Source organism: Coturnix japonica, chromosome 4 (genome assembly GCF_001577835.2).
Source record: "Coturnix japonica isolate 7356 chromosome 4, Coturnix japonica 2.1, whole genome shotgun sequence".
NCBI classification, from domain to species: Eukaryota; Metazoa; Chordata; class Aves; order Galliformes; family Phasianidae; genus Coturnix; species Coturnix japonica.
The window spans coordinates 6,716,715-6,738,830 of record NC_029519.1 but is presented as its reverse complement, the minus strand read 5'-3'; the positions used below and the strand labels follow the sequence as shown (position 1 = coordinate 6,738,830).

At 33.1% G+C, this 22,116-nt stretch overlaps 1 protein-coding gene across 3 annotated transcripts in view; it reads left to right on the top strand.

Moving 5' to 3' along the window:
* PCDH11X (protocadherin 11 X-linked) overlaps positions 1 to 22,116 on the top strand; it is a 445,592-nt gene that overhangs the window by 72,564 nt on the left and 350,912 nt on the right. Inside the window, exon 5 of one of the 3 annotated variants that reach the window (XM_032444083.1) lies at positions 996 to 7,512. The exons of the other annotated variants lie outside the window; for them this stretch is intronic. Coding sequence (XP_032299974.1) covers positions 996 to 1,001 — 6 coding nt within the window. The 3' untranslated portion in view covers positions 1,002 to 7,512. Of the gene's footprint in view, positions 1 to 995; positions 7,513 to 22,116 lie in introns of those variants that run through there. 3 annotated transcript variants of the gene reach the window in all.

The following is a 22,116-nucleotide window of genomic DNA, read 5'->3' as shown; positions in this document are numbered from 1 at the left end:
TTTGTTTGTTTGTTTGGTTTTTATCCCAGTAAAAACTATTTGGCTGAGTTTGTACTGAATTTGGTAGGCAAAATTTCAGCAGTAACATTTGGTGATTGTTTTTCAGGCTAGGATGGTACCCAACTCTATCCAGTAACAGCATGTTTTTGGACAGTAGCAGTATAACTATATATGATTTTCCCTAGACATTAAGCATGTTTCACCTTTTATGGCAGAGGTGAAATGTTTACTCTTTTTCTCCTCAATTCCTTTTTTTTTTGTTGTTGTTGTTTTGTTTTGTTTTGTTTTAAAGAAATCTATGGCTACCAACCATTGTCAACAGTGAAAACAGATTTATCTTTAGTTTAATTTTCACACTCTTTCTATTCCTATTTTCTCACAGAAGGTATTACACTCAGTTATCTTCAGTTGATAGTAATTTCGCAACCAGTGAGTGGGTAGTGTGTTGGTGACTGCTATTGATAGTGGGTTTTTTTCCGTGAAATAATTGATCTGAATGGCTTTGTTTCAGTGAATTTTCAAGACTAACTCTGATAATAAATACAACTTAAAGTAGCAAAATAACTCTTCAAAATATTTTATGCTCTTAGGAACTATGCTCTCAAATGAAGTCTACTAAAACCCTGTAGAATGTATTTTAGGCAGTATGGTAGTTTTCTAATAGCTGTATACTTGATATAGCACTTGGAGTTTTGAGCTGATAAAGAAAAAAATACTAAAAAAACTAAAATAACGTACATAGAAACCATTTATGTGTCTCCCATTTTAACACTTCTGTTGTATGTATGTAGATTTGTGCAGGTCTTTTTGTATATATAGAGACCTGCAAATACTCATGCTCACCAAAGGTGGGTGGTTACTTAGAAATGCGATGGTTTGGTACTTCTCAAACTATATAGTGGTTGACATGGTTGAAAGTTGGAAGCAAACTTTACAATATATGGGGAAAATTATGTAGGAAAGGGCTTTTCTCATGCTGTTTCTCTGTTTGCCAGCTCTGAACGTCATCGCATCTGATGTTATATTCTGAAGTCGTACGTGTACACAATGATGTTAAGCCAGCAAACATGAAAACAAGGAAATAGCACGAGAAAGCCCTTTGTCCTCTCTCTGATTGCCGAAGAAATTTATCGTCTGATCTCCAGAGGGGTTTGGAAGTGACGATGAACTGTTCAAGCTGCCCTACTGAAAGGTATCAAGGGCAAGAATTTTTTAAAAGGAAAAGACAAAAAAATTTTAGTACGTTGTGCTATAGTGTTCTATAATGTAGTTTTGCTAAGAAAAAGTAATGTGACCCATCATTCATCGCAGTTGGCGATTATGGTAAATCTGTTGTTTTCTAATTTTGCTTGCAACCAACTTCTTGTCCCAGATTTTTTCCTTATTTATTTTGGTCGAAACAAGTAGAAGTTTTGATTATATAATAAAAGGGAGCAATAAATTTTATTCATACATTGAAAGGAGAATGTAAAGTTCTTTATACTCCCTGCATTAAAAAGAAAAGAAATTGTTGTCACATATAGCATTGTTACACGTATTAAGAATCAAGTGTTATTTATATCCAGTCCATAATATTTTTAAAGATAATATTGCTGCTATGGATCATAAATGGAATTGATCAAATCACTGCTTTCTCATTTTATAGGCACAATAGTACTTGTGAACAGTGAATACTTTCTTACCCACAAAATTTTGTAATAAATGATCACATTTTAAAAAACTCAAAAATATTCACTTCCTAAAATAGAATCTAATTTGCATTTTGCTTGCTGAAATCTAGATAACACATCACAGGTGCTATACACCTACTCTTCTGAAATACTTTTTTTTTTTTTTTTTAAACTTTTTTTTTCTTTGTTTTGTTTTTAAATAAAACATCACAGATCCAGTGTCTTACTTTCCACTGTGATAAAATAGGAAATGATAAATATCTTTTGGAACCTATAATTTTTTGCACTATTACCCAGCATATGGGGAAAATATGGCCTTCTGTTTTTTGTTTCTCCCACAATTCTTATTATTACCTTTCTTATTTTAATTTAAATTTGTGTACATCATGTTTTTTTTTTATTTAGTATGACTCATTTGACAAATACAGTTTGAGTATCATTGCTTGGTTTGCAGCCTGGTTGCAAGTTCCTGTATATTTTAAAGAATAATGCTTAATATATATCATCTATAATATTAGCATTTCACGCGCAATAGAAAATCTCTTAGGAAGCAAAGGAGTATAAAGAACCCTGTTCTTATATGAAGACATGTAATATTAGTTTGCTAGAATAAAATGAGTAACACTGCTAACCGGGATGTATACAATATATATAACTTTCTTTTAAAGAAAAAGTTATTAATGATTGATCGATTAGACTACAACGTGACATTCTTACACCTTCCTGTATGTTTGATGTAAAGATATTTATAGGCTTGTACTTAATACTCACGTTGCCTCAGTTCTTAGACTGCAGAATGTCTGCCATGACTGTTGCCTATAGTATTCTCCACATTGCTATCTGGATCTTTCAAAAATGTGTATTTGGCTATTTGATCTGTAAAATAAATTCTATTAATAATTAAGTACGTATTGTAATTTAGCATATTGTATTGCATAATTATAGCTATGACTGTTACAGGAAAAATTTCCTTCCTATAATGAGATGATTTTCTTGGAAAGATGTTTATGTATCTGTAAGACAGTTTTGCTGTTTCTATTTACCATACCCTTGCAGCATTTATGATTCATATTAAAGAACACATTCAGTGGTTAGACATACAGTAATGATATTTATTGATTCAATGCCACAACTTAGTCAGCTGTTTTGGTTTTTACTCCATTCCAGACATAGTAAAAAGTTTATTCAAGAAGTGTTGTTTAGTGTAACTAAGGATGGGCACTGCCTATTGCTAATACAGTTGTTTGCTTAGGTGCCTCATAGTTGGGTGATGGGAAGCATGCAAGGATATTTGTTAAGAGTTATTAACCTTTGGCCTAGTGGAGGTGTTCAGTAGGAAGACAGTAGGGTTTCACGGACTTATTTACTATGTTTTTTTATTGAATCTTTGGATTTCTGTTCTTGCAGCAGTTAGGTTTGATATACTTGATGAGAAAGCTTGTATGTAAAAAACATGTAAAATTCATGTTTGGTTAGGAGAAAAAACACCAAATAATAGGAATGCTTATATTGAGATTATTTTTTTTTTTTTAATTGAGGAATACTGAGCTGTGGTACTGGACTTGGTTCATCTACATGCTAGAGGGCGGCATGCCCTCTACAAGTGCCTACTTTTTACAGTGAGTGTGAAAAGAACCTTTGATAACTTGTGCTTGCAGTTTCTTGAGATGAATGTTGATTGTTTGTGAGAAAAATACTTCTCAGGAGACTCCTGTTTCTTATTCTTTTAGTCAAGCTGAAGATCTATCATTTTCCTGGTATTTCATTGGTTGTATCATTCTATTCTAGAAGAATCTAGTCTGATTTTTAACCTTAGAAAAGACATATGTATGAAATAGACTCATCAGCTGGTTGGATTATTGGTCTAAATCTGTAATCTCTCTTCTAGTTCTCTCATGAGCTAGCTCAGCCAAATATGATAACCCTTCAAATGCACTACTGGAAAAACCAGCAACCTCTTAAGTAGTTCTGTTTCATATGTTACTCTGCTTTCATTTTTGTTTTCTTGTGTCTAAATATCACTTTTTAAAGAGTGGTTCATATGAACTTCTTAAGAGTGATCTTAGTATACGACTTGTCAGAGAGCTTATTACCTTCCAATGATTAAGTGCATTCACGACAGTCTCGTGGAAGCCTGATGTGTACTTACCAAATGTGTATATGTGCTGAATATTAATTTCTACACTTTTACAAAAGGTAAAGGATAAGTGGAGGTCAGTCAAAAAATTCTGTACTTTGATTTTTTAATGAATACTAGAATCCTGAATCAAAGCCAGGCCTGCTTCAGTGTGGAATATAATGTCTTTCATGTACTTTCACCTAAATAAATGATTTTTCTGACTGCATGAAAGTCAGGGTAAATTAAAAGCAGGAATTACTGAGTTTCAAAATGCTGCTTTAGAACTTGAAAATTCATTGTATTTTTCTTGGAAATATCAGTCACACTTTCTATGTTATTTTTTTGTGATTTAGACCATAATTATTACTATTCACTATTGTCTCAGTTAACTTATTTAGAAATTTATCCTTTCTTTTGGTGCACATCACCACACTTGCCACCAGTGCAGAAAGATCTGTGCCTATAGAAGTCCTAGAGTTTGTTTTTGGTTACTTACAGTGAAATGTCTGGCTTAGCATAGAGAGTGGTTCATTATTTGTTGTTAGTCTTACAGTGTGCATTAGTTTCTTCACAGCTTTTAGCCCTGCAATGTCACCAGCCAAAGATGGCTCTCATATTTGCCCTTCTGCATCCTGTGTCATATTGCCAATGCCTGAATTTCATATGAATATGTGTCTACCAAAGCTTAGTGCCACTTGATCTCAAACACCCTAATGTTGAACGGGTCTCTTCGAAGAAAAACTATGGCACACAATCTGCAGTTGTATGAAAGCTGCCTATCATATCAGAAAATATGTTGGACTTTGGAGGATATCTATCTATCCTTCTGTATCTCACTGAATACTGCTAAAAGGCAGTAGGGTACTGTCAAAAATGAAACAGTTTGTGATATAAACAGAATTATTTTTTTAATGTAAACTGTAAAGCAGTTTGGTTTTTTTTTTCTCTCGTTGTTACACATTTTTAGTGATTTCCTGTTTTATCATAGTGCAAATATTTATGACATAGCCTGATGTTAAGTATTATTTGTAAAATCTTTTTAACAAGACTTTTTGAGTATATATTTTTTATTTCTTATTGAATTATCAAGCACTGTTTCTTTTATGTCTTAATCATCTATTTCTAAAATAAATTTTGTTTATAGTTTATATTTATATATCTTTTGGAAAAGCACTGTTTTTAAACACACCTTTGATCTCTCATTTGGCAGTGCATGCACACAGTCAGTTCTATATATATGCCAATGTTTTTTTACAGTGGTTAGAACTTATAATTATTAAACTAAATTTACTACACAAGGATTACTAGCAAGCATATTCCTTACCAGTACATACATCTTGTCTGCATTTTTTTCAATTACATGTGGTCTAAGCAGGACTTTCCAAGAGCTGCACATCCTCTAAGATGTTTACATATATGTGTGAGTGCTTATATAGTGTTCAGAGAGAGATATATTGTATGTCTTTACATATATATACAGGTCTGTGTATGTATGTATTTTCTGTGCATGTGTATCTAAAGAGAGCATGAGGGTGAATGAATGCACATATATCTTATGTTCAGTTAGCACACTTTACAGGCAATATATTACATAGAAAAAACTGTATCTATATGCCTGTCCCAGTACACAGTATGTCTTGCTATGAAGGATAGTCAAGCACTAGGATTTCACTTTACACATTATTTTGAAGTTTGTCTTCCCTTTGAGAGTATACTGTGTTTTAACTGTATTAGAAAGTGACTCTTGATAACTTGGAGCTAATGATACAATATGAGAAACACAGTTTTGAGTTTCTGTTCTCTTTGAGTATCTCACTTTTACATATTCCAGTACTGAGTGTACTGGAATGTATTGTGGAAAATCTCTCTTGCTATTCTGAATTAATATATTTTTCTGTTGTATAGACTCTCTTAAATCTTGCCACTGAAAATATCATGAAAATGATGCATCTATATTTTCTCCAATGTAAAATCTGCCTCTGCAGACATGTAAATCAAATTCAGTTATTTAAATTAAAATAGATTGATATTAAATAATTGTGTTACCATGAATTTTTCAGGAGTATTTCTGGCTTCAGTAATCTTTTAAACAGCCTTTATTCATTTGTATTTATTATTTATTTATCTTTAAATTGAAGTTGTTCATTAAAGCTCAATCAACCTATTTCCAATAAAAGCTAAATGATGATTATCAAAGATTTGAGGTTTGATTTCCCATAACTGAAGAGCACCTAAGAGTCATCAACTGAATTTTGGTCCTTTTTATGTTTTTCATCTTTGTTCTCCTATGAGATGTTGATGGTTGTCAAAAGGATGAACTTACCTCTGCTTATGTACCAGGCTGTGATGTTGTCTGTCTTTGTTAATGATCTGATCACCTGATCATCTGATTTGACGTGAAACTTGAATCTAACATCTTTCTTCAAAAATATTTCTTTCTTTTTAGTGCCTAGCAGCTCATAAACTCCCCTTTTATCTGGGTGCATAAATCACAAATAAGTTTCAGTCATGTAGACAACTTCACTCTGAAACACTCAACAAGTATACTTTTCCTAGATCTTTATCTAAATCATTGATGGGTTGATCCATCCTTGCTTCCTCCCTTCTTTCTCTCCAACCTCCTCCCTGCAAGACAAGGACAGATGATGCTAGAGTGCACATATAAGCACAGATAAGCAAATGAACAACAAACAGATGTACTTCACACTTTGAACTTTTAAAGCGCTTATTAAACCTTTTATTCTCACCAAGTAGCGAGTAGCACAAATTCTAACTGTTAATTTATATTAAATAACACTTTAATTAAAATTAAATCCAAAATAACAGTTAACTGTTTTCTGGCAAAAGTGAAACTCGGGAAGTAGTTTTTTTGGAAAGTGGGAATAAATCGGAATACTTTGTTAATTCTCAAGAGTTATGTTATGTCATTGTATGTATACCAAAATTTCTATTTCTTTGATCAAATTGTGATAGAATGTTTGAATTGAAGTTAAGAAGACATTTTGGCTTACATACATGTGGTAGAGTGTTGTGGGTTTTGGTTTTTTTTTTTTTGTGAAGACTGTTCACAATTGCTTTTATATTTTCAAATCACATTTGATAAGGTGATTCATAGAGTCTTAACTGTCAAGAAACAGGAAAGAATTATAGAAAGCATTTGAAAGAAACTAATAGACTATAGTAATAGTATTGCTTCTTGCACCTCAGTTAACTGAAAATAATACCTGAAAAATACCCTTGCCTCAGCTATCTAATGCTGTATATCTTTTGAGATCTTCTGTCTGCCATAATAAGGTCCACATAGAGAAGATCATGATCACATTCAGGACCTAAACATCATGAGGATAGAAAAGGTTGAGCAAAAAAAAGTATGTGTACTTAAAAAAAAAAAAAAAGTGATAATATAGCTCTATCAGTATCTGATGCTCCACATCTGAGATCTTTGTGCCACATTCTGACACATATGGACATACTTTCTTAATTGTTTTAATGTGGAATTACAGATAAGAGGAGTGGAATGTTGCCTTCTAACTTGTAATGTAAATGAATATGTAGATTTGTGTTCACACATAATTTTAACATTTGATTTGTGTCAGGCTTACCGTGTGATTTGAAAGTAATATATCTTAATTGTATTACATGACCCATTTTTATTGATTACTAGAAATATTCTTTCCCATCCTTGGAAAATAAATGTATTTCAAACTGAAAGTGAAAAAGTAATGGAACTAAGACTTGAATATTGTATAGTACAAATTTCACTGTTAATTTAACTGGATGAAACTATCTAATTATTAATGATATTACAAAAAAAAAAAAAAAGAAAAGAAAAAGAAAAAAATGTTGTATGTTTTACCTTTCTTCCATTTTTAAACTTACCTAAGTTATAGTTAATATGTAAAAGAAATATATGAAAGGAAGTAATAGGCTGTAATAATAATATTAATTATTGTAACCGCCTTCTGTCTTAGTTGCATTTCATTTCTTGAAATATATTTTGTAAAAGTAAAAACATATTCTTAACCAGTTATATGAATGTATAGATATACATATTTAGAATCATAACATACTGTAAATTGTAAACATTTTCTATCTTCTGTTTCAAAAGCATCTGTTTTGGGGATTCAACAGATACAGTATATCAGTAGATCAAACTGAAGCTGTGAAAATGTTTTTTGGTCTAGAGTAAGTATATTTCTAAACAAATCATCAAGAGAAGAGAAAAATATTGGGTTATGTTCTCAAGCTTAACAGAAGGGAGACAATGACTTCTACAGCCTGCTGAGATTTTGATTGCTATTGATTTCAAAGTTAGAATCCCGAACCACTGCAGTTTATGGGAGAAATCTCTCTCCCAACTCATGCTAAACTCAGAACTCAGAAGGAGCTGCAGCTGAGAGTTGCTGCTGCTTGTAAAGGTATGTCTGAGACTGTTATTATCAGCAGTAATCGGCACTGTTGTATTTACTGTCTTACAGTTCATGTGGAGTCAGCTAGATCTATAATAATTTTAGAACTGAGTGGGAACTATGGTTTTATGAGAAATCCTACCGGCAAACTCTACTTTCCTCCCTCAAAATGCATTCAGCTAATCTTCCAAATACAAATACCTAATACTTTTCAGAAGTATGTCCCATAAGACACACTGAAGTAAGATAGTTTATGTAAGCTTTATTCCTCACACAAAATATTTACCCCATTAACTCCAATCCAAACATTATAGAGCTACAGAAGCTTATATGCCTACACACAAAAGTGAGGTTTTTATCTGATAATTTTGCATGTCTAATTTCCCTCTCCAAAAGTATTCTGAGATATTTCTTGCTCAAAGTTTGGCAAATATTGACTTCTAAGCTCTGGACCTCATTCAGTCTACCCCTGACTAATTGCAAGGGTGGAGATTCCTGAACCTTTCTGAAACACTAATTCCTATTTGACTTCTTCTCATGGCAAAAAGTGTTTCCTTATCTTAATTGGAATTTCTCTTGATGTGTTTAAGTTCTATTGAAAGAGCATGCAGCTATTTTAGAGATAGATAGGAAGTACTTGAGTACCAATAAAACTTTTTCAGGGCCCTTAGAGACAATCCATCAAAGTCTATTTTGAACAGGAGAAGTCATTAAAGCCAATCACAATCATTCATTTTCTTTGAATTGTATCTCTTTTTTTTTTCTTTGACAAAGATGTGCATTGTATCCCAGGCACTGTACATGCTCAACTGTACTTTGCTTCTATTGTGAAACAAGAAGCTTGCTTTCCCTGGTTTCATGGTTGAAAATGCCTAACTGGGATAAGGTTAAAATTTCACTACAGCTCTAATGAGTCCCTCACATGTTCAGGTGACCTTTCTTTCTTCATTCCTTCCAGTCTCTAAAACTGCTTCATTCTGAATAAGAAAACTGTACACATTCACATCAGGAAGATGCAAAATAAGTTGATTCCTTACTTACAATCTAACTTTTGTCTGTAGCTCTGTCATTGTCTTCACTTTTAGATATTGAGCCATCTTTAACTGTCTCACAGTGCTTCACCAAGGTTCTCTTCCATCTTCTTGATCTTCCTATCTTTCTGGTGTAGTGCATATTGTATTATGTTGCCACTCTTTGTATAATAATGACATGTTTTTTCATTCCTTATTAGGGCTAATATAGAATGTATGTACACACACAAATTTTATATTAATGCTGTAAATTCTATTTGCAAGAATTGGGCTCCTTGCCATTGTTTTCAAGAAAGTACTTTCTCCCGTTTCTATCCTATTTGTGGGATTCTACTTCCTCCAGGAAATAGTACTTAGTATCAAAGACTCAAACACTGTACGACTCTTTTGGTGTTTTACCTCATTGTGGAACTTAGAATAGTATAAAATTATCCCGAAAGAGCACAGCATCCCATTTTACAAAAATACATTGAAATGTTGAAGTTATTTCACTAACAGGATTTTTTTATTTGTATCCCCATTTACTGAGATTACATTTTCTGACATCCAGAGGGCTATTTTCTCTTCTGGGCTTCAATTTTCATATATTTTTCAGCTACATGTATGGTTCAAGACAAAAATACAAGACTAAGAACAACTGCCACACCCCTAAACCTTTTCTAGAATTCTCTAAAATTAATATTCTATATGTACTATATATTCTATGTCAATTCAAATTTTCAGTGTTTCTGGACCGTCAAGACATGTTTTAGTAGAACTCAGAATCTCATCTGTTTTTATTGATAAATGCCAAATGAATTCAGTATTTGAAACATGTCTATTCATATGCATTTTCAGAGTACAGTCCAATGAAACATTATTTTTTGCTTGCTTGTGTCAGTCACCAACTTTTATGTATGTTTTTAATTTATAAAAATGTTGAAAGTTTTCATTTGAATTCCATCTAGTTCTATTAGTATAAACATTGGTAAATTGACATATGATCATTTCTTTGCTCATAAAGAAGTGGATCAAACCTTTTCAAAATCTTGTCATGAGGGGTGAACGTTAAAAGCACGGAGACACGGAGTAGCGCATTCAATTTGAAAGGCAACTGGAAAAAGAAAACTTAATTGGAGGAGGAAATATTCTATTGATAAGTTCTGTACGTGAGACACACAATGGTGCAATTACATGTTCTCAAACAGCTACCAAGAATTATTTATTAGTTACAGTATTTTGGCTTTGAAACACTAAACATGGATAAGACAGCACGTGCTCAGTTGTGTAAGGGTTCCAACATCTGTCCTGAAAATCCTCTTACAGAAAGTCCTTCTGGAATTAGTAAATGACATTGTGAGTTCTGAAATGGATATGAAAGAAAAAATGAGTGTTGGAGGGAACTGGAAGGAAATATTTCATTATGTCATTGCCCCCTTTTAACACATTAGCTGCTTGAACTGTTTGTTTTTATGATTCCAGATGGTAACAGGATTCATACAGAAGAATAAAATGAAATAGAACAAATCAAATGCTTGGCTGCTGTTCAGGAGCAGCTAAGGCTAAGCTTTATTAAATTCACATGAGGGCATGATAACTGTGGAATTTCACAGAGTGAACTGTAGTAATCTTAATCATTCTTCTTGAGATAGATGGGAGAATGTAAATGTTTGCCACTAAAAAAAAAAAAAGCTCTTTTGAAGTTTTATTTTCAGAAATGCACCACAAGCAATAGTAACATGCACAGTCTATTTTTACATATCAAATATTCTAAGAATTTGTTCATTTTCAGCGACAAATTAGAGAATACTGCAAGCAAGTTAATGTTCTGTACTCTGTCATAAAAAGCCACAGGGATAAGCATATTTATATTAAAAGGGGAAAAATATTAGATTTTAATATAATTTTAGACATATTAGGAAAGGAAAAAGTGCAAAGCTGACTAATGCAAACTTTTGTATGTATATATATATTTATTCAGGATATAATTCACATTGTTGTTGCCTTTTTGTTGGGAATATAAATCCTTTTCTATGCCTCTATTGTTGTATTATTGTCTCTAACTCCATGTTTTTCAGACATCTGTTTTGTCATTTGTAAGTATTTAGAGCAAAAATTACTGTTTCTTAGGTTTTCAATTATTTCTTTACATCTAAAGATCTAAAATGTAAAATATTTTCCTCAAAAACCTTAAAATACTTTTCTTGCCAATACTTGCAGGATGTATTTTGTTAAATTCTCCATATAAAGATTACTCAAATTTTATTTTGTATATTGTGTTCCTGTATCTAAAAGAAGGAATGACAATAGTTGAGCAGGGCAAATTTATTCTGAGCATCCGGATCTGTTGAGGAGCAATCAAGGGAAAAGCAAGGGAAAAGCAAGGGAAAGAATAAATTCAAATCTGGTTTTAAATTTTCCTTACATTTCCTTAGCTAGTTAGTCCAGTGTGTTTACAGTGCAATATGTTCTATACTAGATGAAGGGATGATCATAGCTTGGATAGAAATGAGTGGAGAAATCTATAAGCGCTTCATAGCATCTGAGATCCTCGGAGGAATTTTTCTACAGTGGACAGCTAGTTTTATTTTGTGGGCTTTATGTCAGTCAAATAATGACACTGAGCCTGCCTCAATAATTTTGTCTTAGTTTCTAGCTGTATTTTTATAAGGTATTTACCTTCTGTTATAAATAAATGTTTAATTTATGGTTTCCCCCCTTTAATGACATAGAAAAGAAGCCAATAGACAACAGTGTGCTATGGATATGAGAAAGTATATATGTAAAGAGATTAGTGTGACAACTGTCACAGCCAAAGCTTAGTTACTTAAGTAAAAATTTCAAAATACAAAAGTGCAAAAAACTGAACAAGTCCAAATGTGACAACTGTTTATCTTTTAGTAAGCCCTTTGAAAATGAGGTAAAATACACAGTCTGGGTGCTTGATAAATTGAAAGTATTCACCAGAGCTCCAAATGCAAAGCTTACGTGAAATCTACCTTTACTTATTGTGGAAAATAATAGTCTTATTATCTATATAAAAAATAATGGCCAGAAAAAAAATCCATCATAATCATAACAGATAGATAACCTTTTCTCCTTGTGATGCTGGCCCAAATAAAAACTCTCAGATTTAATCAGAACTGTTTTTTTCTCTTCCTGTGTCAGTCAAACCCTTCCTCTTGATAATCAGAACAAAATAGGGTCGAGAACACAGAGTCTGCTTTTGCCTTATTAAGATGAAAAGATTCTGCCAGGGTTTGATAACATTTGAGATGCAGAGGCTGTTACAAGAACGTAATGAATATCAAATATATCTGCAAAAAGACTTTTTGTCAAGATAAAATCCTGATGAAAAATGTCATTTATTCTTTATTTTCCATCAGACAGGTTTAAAGCCTGCAAATCAAGAATGTAAATCTTTATTTAATGAAAGTATTTAGTTTAGCATTATGTGTGCTGAAATGTGAGCCCTCAGTTCAGTTAGTTCTCATCTCATCCAATAAATCAAAATTATAAGATGTTCTTCTATATTCAAATACAGAATATTCTATTAATAAATCTGAATTTACCAACAGAGGCCAGAATCTTATGGGTAAATCTTTGCAAGCCTTTATTCCAAAGGAATGCTGTAATATTTGGACTAGTTTCAGTATAAATATTTATTCTGTGTATTGTTTCCAGAGGAAAAAGGATATAAGAAGTGATTTTTAATTTATACACCTCCGTAGCATTAAGTTCCATGGGAGTAGAAATCAGATTATATGTAGTACACCGGAAGTTGTCATGCTTCATTCAGTAGTTCACGACCATCCTTATTTTATTTGAAGATAGAAGACGAGGGTTATTAGCTTGTTGAACAGTGTTTGTTTTTCTTTATTTCTACTTTAACTAACAGTACAACACATATTTGTTAAACGTGTTATTCAAGACTGGATGTGGGAAGCTGGAACAGTATGTTCCAATACTGGTGAAAAAAAAAGTACTGTGTGGTGGGAATCTGCGAGTAAATGTATTGTAATCTTCCATGGGGATTGTGGAAGATTGTCTTGTGCTGTTTCCATTCCATGATTTGCATGTGGTTTTAGGCTTTGTATGGATTTTCTTTTTGTAATTGTTTTCTCCTTGGCCATATTGTGGCTGGAGATTGAAAGAAAACAACATCAACAACAACAAAAAAAGGTCAGAGAAGCCTGATATTAATTTGGTTTTCAAAAGGAAGAGACCAGTTGATCCAGCTTAAATGTTTACAGCTGGATCAACCAATAACCTCTGAATTAAAGTGGCAAATGCAAACTGCAGAACCATACAGGGAAGCAGTACACAGGCTGTAAGTGAGAGGAATACAATTAGAAGGAAAGGTGAATAAATAGGAAGTACTATGACAGTTTTCTGAGATGTTATTTTAAAACAGATGGACAACAGTGAAAGTAAATGCCCAACAGAGATAATAAAATAAAACTGAATTTCAGTGCTAATGGTGTTTCTGAAGAGGAGTGGAGTTTTCTTACATGAGTTCTAGTTTGCAAAATTATAAAGATGGGAAAACCTTCACACACCAGCATTTTTGCAAAGGGGATACATCATATTCAGATCTCAATAAGACTTCACCAAAGCAATGAACATAGTAAAGCCCTTAGCCTCATAGAAGTGGATGTTCTGAATCTTTCTCTGGAAAAATACTGATAAGTTATGAGGTGATGTTCTCTGTTTCCTTTTACTGTCTTTGAGTTACTTAATTCCCTTTTGCAAATAAGAACAGATTGACTGACATACTGGATCAGAAAATAGGTTGTATCATGCCTAGGTACTGGATTTCAGTGAGCTGAGGCACAAGCTTAAGAAAGGGAGAGTAAGAATAGAATAAGCAGAGCTCGGAGCTGAATCATTCATTTAGTATTACATAATGCTTGGTGGTGAAGAAATACATCAGAATTTCATTGTGATTTCTTCCAAGTGATAGTGCTTTTCCTTCTGAATGGCTCTAAAGGTAACAGAAATATGTTTATGTAGGATTTAGGTGAAGGAATAGAGACACACCTAGAAAGACATCTGCTGCAGCTGTCTCATATGCCTAGAAAAAGCTGAAATGAGTCACTCTCTGTATCTCTTTTCTCCATTTATTGTAGGAGGAAATTATATGAGCATTCATTTTCAGATAGCTAAAGATGAGTAGGATGATTTCTGAAATGTAACACAAAAATGATTTTAAAATATAGGGCTCAAGAAGCTGAGTATTTTTAGGAGCTATGCCTTTTGGTGTGAGAGCCATACATGATGGCTGATAGAAACAGAGGAGGCGATCAAATGATAGATAATTAATGCAAAAATAAGTTTCTAAAGTGAATAGAAGTATTTTACTCAGAAATTTTCAATTCCACTTAATGTAATTTTAGACTGATTATTCCACTATTACTATATTTTTTTAGTTGTTTATAATATTACTAAAACTTACCATATATATGTGAACAAAAATTAAATTATATAATAACTTTACTCATACTTAAAGAATAAATATTTTATATGCTAGATTAGAACACTGATATTTATTAATTTTTGAATAATTTCTCCTCATTACTTTTGTATGTTCATTTCCATCATTCTTGTTGACTTAATTTATTTTTTTTTGCCATAAGCAGCTAAAAGTCCCAGTATTTTCATTATGTATGTTATTTAAGCATTTAACTTATATTTGCAAATCTAAAAAGAAGAAGGATTTTGGAGAACATGTATTTAGTAGATCAGCATAAACCTCCAGACTGCCAGCAGACCAACTGCAATGGATTCCGGTCCATTCCAATAATCCAAAAAATGTTCCTTAGTAGAAAGTGAGACCTGTTGTCCTCAGCCAGTATTGATAGTGTAATCACTTACTTGTTTGCAAAGTTCACAGGTGTCAACGTGTATGTTTTTGTTTCTTTTGATGGCGTTTAACCTTTGCAAAAATGTCATTCACTCTGATTTCTGGCAGCCATCACTATGAAATTCAGTCAATAAAGTATTGGGCAGTTTTGTGACTTTCTTTGGCAACACATCATTACAAGATAAAGTTCATGTCTTAATACAAGAGAGAATTCAGTGTCTTTTTGAGGTTTTTTTTTTTTCCTATACTGCCTTTAATAACTTACAGCAAAACATTCTGGGGAAAGTTCAGCTTGTTTTCAGGAACTGTTATATGTTTTACTGTATGAATACTACTATCAAAGTCTAAAAGATGTCTGTGGATCTAAAGGGTTCATGTAACTTTTAGACAATGCCACCAAGACTGCTTTTGGAAAAACTGGACTAATAATAATAATTCATTGGTATAATAAGTGTGAGATAGGACATAATTTAGGTCAGATTCTGCATCCTGTTTCCTTCTCCCACCTTCGGAACACTTCCGTGTATTTAAATCTTTACATGAAAGTGTAGGAATAGAAGCTGGAAATGGAGTAATAGGAAGAATAGGAATCACAAGAATCTTTGAAGCGAAATGAACTTACAGCTTTTCACAGCTTTTGGTGAAGTCCAGGAATTCTGATGTGTGTTGAGCAGTTTTTATTTTGTCACTCCTTTGGAGGAAGTACTCTTTAGGGTGAAAGAAACCTTATTATGTGGGAAAACTGAAAGTAATCTCCACTGTAATACAATTCTGCCTTTTATCAAAAAAGTCTATTATTCTATTACTGTTGCCAGAGATATACATCCCTAAGCTCAGAAGCTGCCATCCCATGTCACATTAATTAACACTTTTATTGTGATGCCCACAAGGATTTCAAAGTCTAATTAGCATCTGACAGCTGAATGATCTTTTCAGCATATATATGGCTCCCATCATGTCAGCATTTACATGTACTGCAGTGGTATGATAAAGCTGCTGATACACTGCAGTGTATTTTCAGACTGGAGTTTTCAAACTTGGACCTTCACATGCATGATAGAAGAAACAGAAAGTAAAACTGTATTGTAATATAGTTTCTGTTAAGATAATTTGACTTAAAAAAATAGAAAATATCTTTTATATAAAAAAATTCATTTAAAATAACATTAAAAATGAACTTCCATTACTGTTCATTATATCTTAATTTTGATTTTATCAACGCCATATCTTACATTGATTTTAATGGAAAGTCAATAAGTACAATTTTTATTTGATGCTCCATTTCTTTTCCTTTCTGTTTGTTGGGAGAAATAAGTTACTTTTATTGTATGAATAAAAGTCAAGAAAATACATGTAGTAATGAAAAAAAAATAAATAAATTGATACTCCTTACAATACTGTGCATTGTATTACATTGTATGTGTTCATAAATTTGCACAGTAAAAAATAAATAAAAAAAAATACAAGGGTGTGAAACTTCAAGAGAAAGAGAGCTATGAAATAAGAGCAAATGTTACCAGAGCATAACGTGTCTTCCTAACCTTTTAAAATGTGATGCAGTCGCATGCAATTTTCTTCATTCTTCATTCAAGCAATCTGTGGCTCTTTAGCAGTAAATGAGGCAGTTTTGTTCTCAGTTTACAAAGTGAGTTGAAAGTTAAAAAAAATAAAAAATCTTTTTGAAAATCATATTAATGGAGGTTCATTTTCGATATTCCTATTTTTCTTTCGTTATCTATGGATGTGGATTCTTTCACATGTATATGAGTAACTACATGGATATCTCTACCCCTGCTCTCTTCTGTAGTTTAGTTTTACTTTTTTTCTATTTTTTTTCACACGCTTTGAAATCTGTTTGGTAATCTCTGACGTCCCTTCCTTCTATCCTACTTTGCAGTACTAATATGAGCTACAGATTTTTATAAGATAAAAGTTTAGAATCATCTGTCCTTCACTACACTTTCACTTTTTCATTTTGTTGTTCAGTGACAAAAGATTGCTATTACTTGATAGGAAAGGATGTATTTGGAGTTTTGTATGAAGCAAAGCATCTTTGCATGATTTCAAATACCAAATAGCAAATGACAAGTGTATGAAATTAGTAATGAAACTATTTTAATAAGTGAATTATTGAAGTTCAGGATCTAGGGTCATAATCTGCTTTTAGCTCATTCTGTTATATACTTTCAGAGACTCAAAGCACTGTCACTTGATTATCATAGGGAATGAGTATTTATACTTTACAGAGAATTAGAGGAAACTACACTTGCTCAGTAGATGAAACTGCTGAGTGTCACAGGTAGAGTATGAGATCATTCCTATTCTTCAGAAAATTGCTCTTCTGTACTTGTTTAAGACAGGCTTTTGAAAGCTGTGCAGGCTAATAATTCTGCTTTCACTAAAGAAGCAGAACCATCTGGGGTAGCAGTGTAAGGTCAACGCACAGAGCTTCACAGAATTCTATCTATCCATTTTCCTTTCAGGTTATCATTAACAAGGTAGGGCAATATGATGCAGGGAGGTTAACTATGAATGCAGGTGTCATTGAAATGGCGAGAATCACTTATGACTCCATTACTGTCACTCTTTCATCTAATATCACATTGATTTAATTTTAAAATAATTACTTCTTCAATGTTCTCTGCAGTTTAGAGATCCATCCTTTTAGCCATGTGCCAGTCTGATGTGGAGTATGCTGAGAATTACATGTATCATTTATGACACTATATCAAACCAGATAATTCTGCATGTGTCTGTATAAAGCAGCATTACATGAACTTAGACATAAAATTAAACTCTAATTCTGAAACTGGAAGCAGAAATTACTTCTGTTTTGAGTAATCAGAGAGATGTGTCTATACATGTACATTTATACCACCCATTGTTAGAAACATCTCTGGTAAAATAATTTAGAATAATTAGGATTTAAGCTTTCAAGAATAAAAAACATGAGAGCCTTTAGTTTATGTATTTACTATACTTACATTTATTTAATGGATATCTTTTTTAGTAACAGATAAACTGGATGAAACTAAGGTTAAACAAGACCTCTCTAGCTTGATAGTAGAGTGAGACTTGATGGATCAGTTACCTTGCTATTTGAAGAGGGAGGAAACTATCAGCATAGGAATGACTATCTGCTTTTTTTCATAATGGAGAGATTACTAAGAAGGGGTGGAAAGAGAAAAAAATAATGACTTTCATTTTGGTAGTGCAGGTTACAATATATATAGATTTGAAAAGTACAAAGAGATGATCAGTGTGTCTTTTCATCATCCTCACCAGTTGTCTTTCTAATGAGCATTTTGAGGTAAATTTTAAACTTACCTAAAAGGAATTGTTACTCTAACAAACAAAAAGAACAGGGTTTCATTCAAGGTATTGCCTATTATTTTATATGCTGAAAAATGTGGGAGCAAGATTTAGTTTGGATGATGAGAGATGCTAAATGTAAGATGAGAATTCTTGATCAGTTTTTGAAGAGAACTTGTGCTCTGCAACGCTGAAGAATGTACCCTGTCCTCTGTCTCTTTTCATTTTGCTATCTTAAATTTAAGGACATGCTAGAATCAGACAATATGAATTAAGAAGAAACTAGAAATGACTGATCAGTTTATTTACATATGTGGTAAATACACCAATAGAGCATTGTTCATTTGTGGAACTATCTGTTCAGACTTAACACCCATACTTTATCATGAATGATCACTGTAGCAGAAATGCTAAATCATGGCTTGAAACAGTGATCGAGCACCTGATAGGAATGCAGGGTTAACCTGGGTGCATTGCATGCACCTGAATGACCAGAAGTGGTGGATCCCGGCTCCACCACTTCCCAGATCTCATTTAAGGGTTGGCAGTGGATGTAAGGGAATCTTTCCGGAGATCTCTGTGGCCTGAGGCCTTCAGAGGGTAAGCAGCATTTTTCATTTATTTCTGTGCCTTCAGCTGTTCCATTTCAGCAAATCCTTACCTACAGTAGCCTAGGACTTGGCTACTCTGCTATCAGTGCTGTACTTTCTATCATGTTACAATCACCAACCCATTCACAGAAGAACCTAGCAATAGAATTTTTTTTAGGGTCAGTGTGTATCCGTACAGTCTGACAAAGTACAGTCATATATTTTCCTAGTTCAGATAGCATAAGAACTCACCATTTGGAAACCACTGCTGTTATTTTGACTATACCTGGAACGTATTCTGAGGCTTAATAGCCTTCAGTCTCCATTAGCTGTAATATGTATTAAGGACTCTGCAGGCTTTCTGAAAAGGATTTCAGAATAATTCCTATTGTTGAGTTAGCTAGTTCTATATAATAAGGATTTGTTACCCATTTTACCCATTATTTAAATGAGGTGTATCACTTGAGAAAGAGCATTCTTAAGTATCCAGCAGAAAGATTTTAAGTTGAAGGAGGTTTTGTTAATTATCCCTTGACAATTCAGTTTAGAAAAAAAATAACAGTAGTATTAAAATCTACTTTATGGTATTTGGACTTGCTAATGAATTCTGCTAACAATCATGTCATCTTAAAAAGTTTCTGTTAAATGTATCCTGAAATTCTTCAGCTAAGTAAGTGGAGCATATGAAGTCTGAAGTTTTCCTGTTACAGTACTTTGCTTATGTTCTGCTTCTGATAAATCTGTAATCCCCCATTTCCATATTATGCTTCTCTGCATCTAAATGCCTATGTAGTAAGAACTTAAGAATCCTGCAGTCTATACTACATTCACCTGGTTTGAACTAGAAAGGGTTTGTTTAAAACAGCTATGTTAACATTCAAATAAATCCTGATAAAGGATTTACACACAGAGAATATGAAACTGTTTCTGTGTTCTTGCCCTTCAAAACAGACATCTAGAAACCAAATCAAAGACTTTCTCTTCATTCTTAAACGATACTTGCTTGAATTAACTTATATATAGAAGCTGTCCTGAGGTAAAACTGCTGTAAAAGGGCATATTACTTTCACCACAATGGAAGGTGGATGAAGTCAACCATATGCTGAAACATATTACTGGTCAGGTCTAATTTATCTCAGAATTAAGTGAGAGGGTATTGTTGTCATTGTTTTGTGGGCTTTTTGTTGTTTTGCTATGTTAGTGTTTTTTTTTTTTTCCTTACAAACTGCAAGTTCTCATGCAAACAAACTGCTCAGAAGGAAGTTTGTTCTTTCTTTCTTTTTTTTTTTTTTTAATCAATGAAACCAATTGAAATGTAAGAACTTCTTTACGGTGAAGGTGATGGAGCACTGGAACAGGCTGCCCAGGGAGGTGGTGGAGTCTCCTTCTCTGGAGATATTCAATACCCGCCTGGACACCTACCTGTGCGATGTGGTGTAGGGAACCTGCTTTGGCACGGGGGTTGGACTCGACGATCTCTAGAGGTCCCTTCCAACTCCTACAATTCTGTGATTCTGTGAAATGTATACCTTAATTTCACAGTTCCTCCGAATTAGGAAAGCATCAGGAAGACACTTTTGCTGGTGGCTTTGCTTGGCATCACTGGTCAATGTGAGATTTCAATCACACAGATATTTTATGAAGTTTTTATGCCTTAAAGGACTATAAAATTATGGAGTTCAGTAGTGGTTAATTGTGTTTTTCTCTCAGTTTCTTAAAAGGATCAGATGTACAATTTCTTGCCATCTGGCTAGTAGCTGCTCAACTCTTCTAATTCTCCTAACTGTCCTTCATACTTATAGTAAGGATGTAACGTGGCCTAGCTCTTTAGTTTGAGTCAAAACAGGGTACCATAAGGAGTAAATCCAGACAATAGAGTAGCTTATATTTAGTAAAAATGACAAAACAGATTTCCTTAAATGCTCAAAACGTAGAAAGTAATTTGCATATGTAGATGCTGGTATGCCTTGGTTCTTCATTCATTCTGCTGTAACAGAAGTAAATTAAAAGAAAATGAAGTGCTGATTTGACAATGTGTGGACATTAAAAACCATTTTCCACCTGTGAAACTGTAGACAATGGTGTATAAATACAAATGAAGTAACTTGGCATGTAAAATATCATTGAAGTATAAAACAATTGAATATATACTAACTTCTAGATGGGGAACGATGATCAAGGAACTGTAAAAGGTATGCACTATAAAACATTTCTTTGCAGTAGGCAAAGGCAGCTGGGGGCTCTTTGTTGAACAGACTGGAAAAAAAAAATCATCAGACAAAGAAAGGAAATATGAGTTTTAATTTTATGGCTTAAAGAACTGCAATAAATTCATTAAAAAAATAAAGCAGAATTTTGAGATGTGCAAATAATAAATAACACAAATAATTCTCAAAACATGCTGAATATATTGAATAGAATTTACAGTTTTTTTCCCCACAAATGTTGAAACTTGTTATTTATTGAAGTCTGCCATTATTTAGGATGAAGTGACAACCAAACAAGGATGGGATCTGAGTCTGTTCTCCTTCCCATTTTCCTATGGGGAACAGAAATTCATGTGAAGAAGTAATACAAAATTTGGTCAACTGAAAGATCCCAGATGAAAGTCTGAGTCTTACTTCAGACAGCTCTGTCTCTTACATTTCCAGACTTATTTGCACTCATTGTCAGATATTATCTGTCAAATTTTCATAATTAAGATAAATCTAAGGAGTTCAATCTCAGCTGAGTGATGTTCTCCAAGTTTGGTTTTATCTACCTGCTTATAATATAAAGATGATGAATGGATACTGTCCATGTCTTTATAAAAAGTACACGGCAGCTGAAGAGATTAATCATCATCTTTGCTTTTATTTTACAAAGTTCATCCACTCCTGTTCCGATAACTCTGATAGTGTCTATGCAATCCCATTTTAAGGTTTTATAGCCCAAAAAAATTTGCAGCTGAACACAACCTTAATTATAAGAAGGGGAAAAAAGCTTTCTTTTGTGCTTTTCTGTACAAGTAGTCACACAATCAAGTACCCCAAGCCATACTTAAGGTATATACAATAAATGTAAATGCATGACCATGTAATTCATAACATTTAGAACAGACATTATGGTTGTGGCAGTTCCTAAAGACATCTGACAAAATGTAG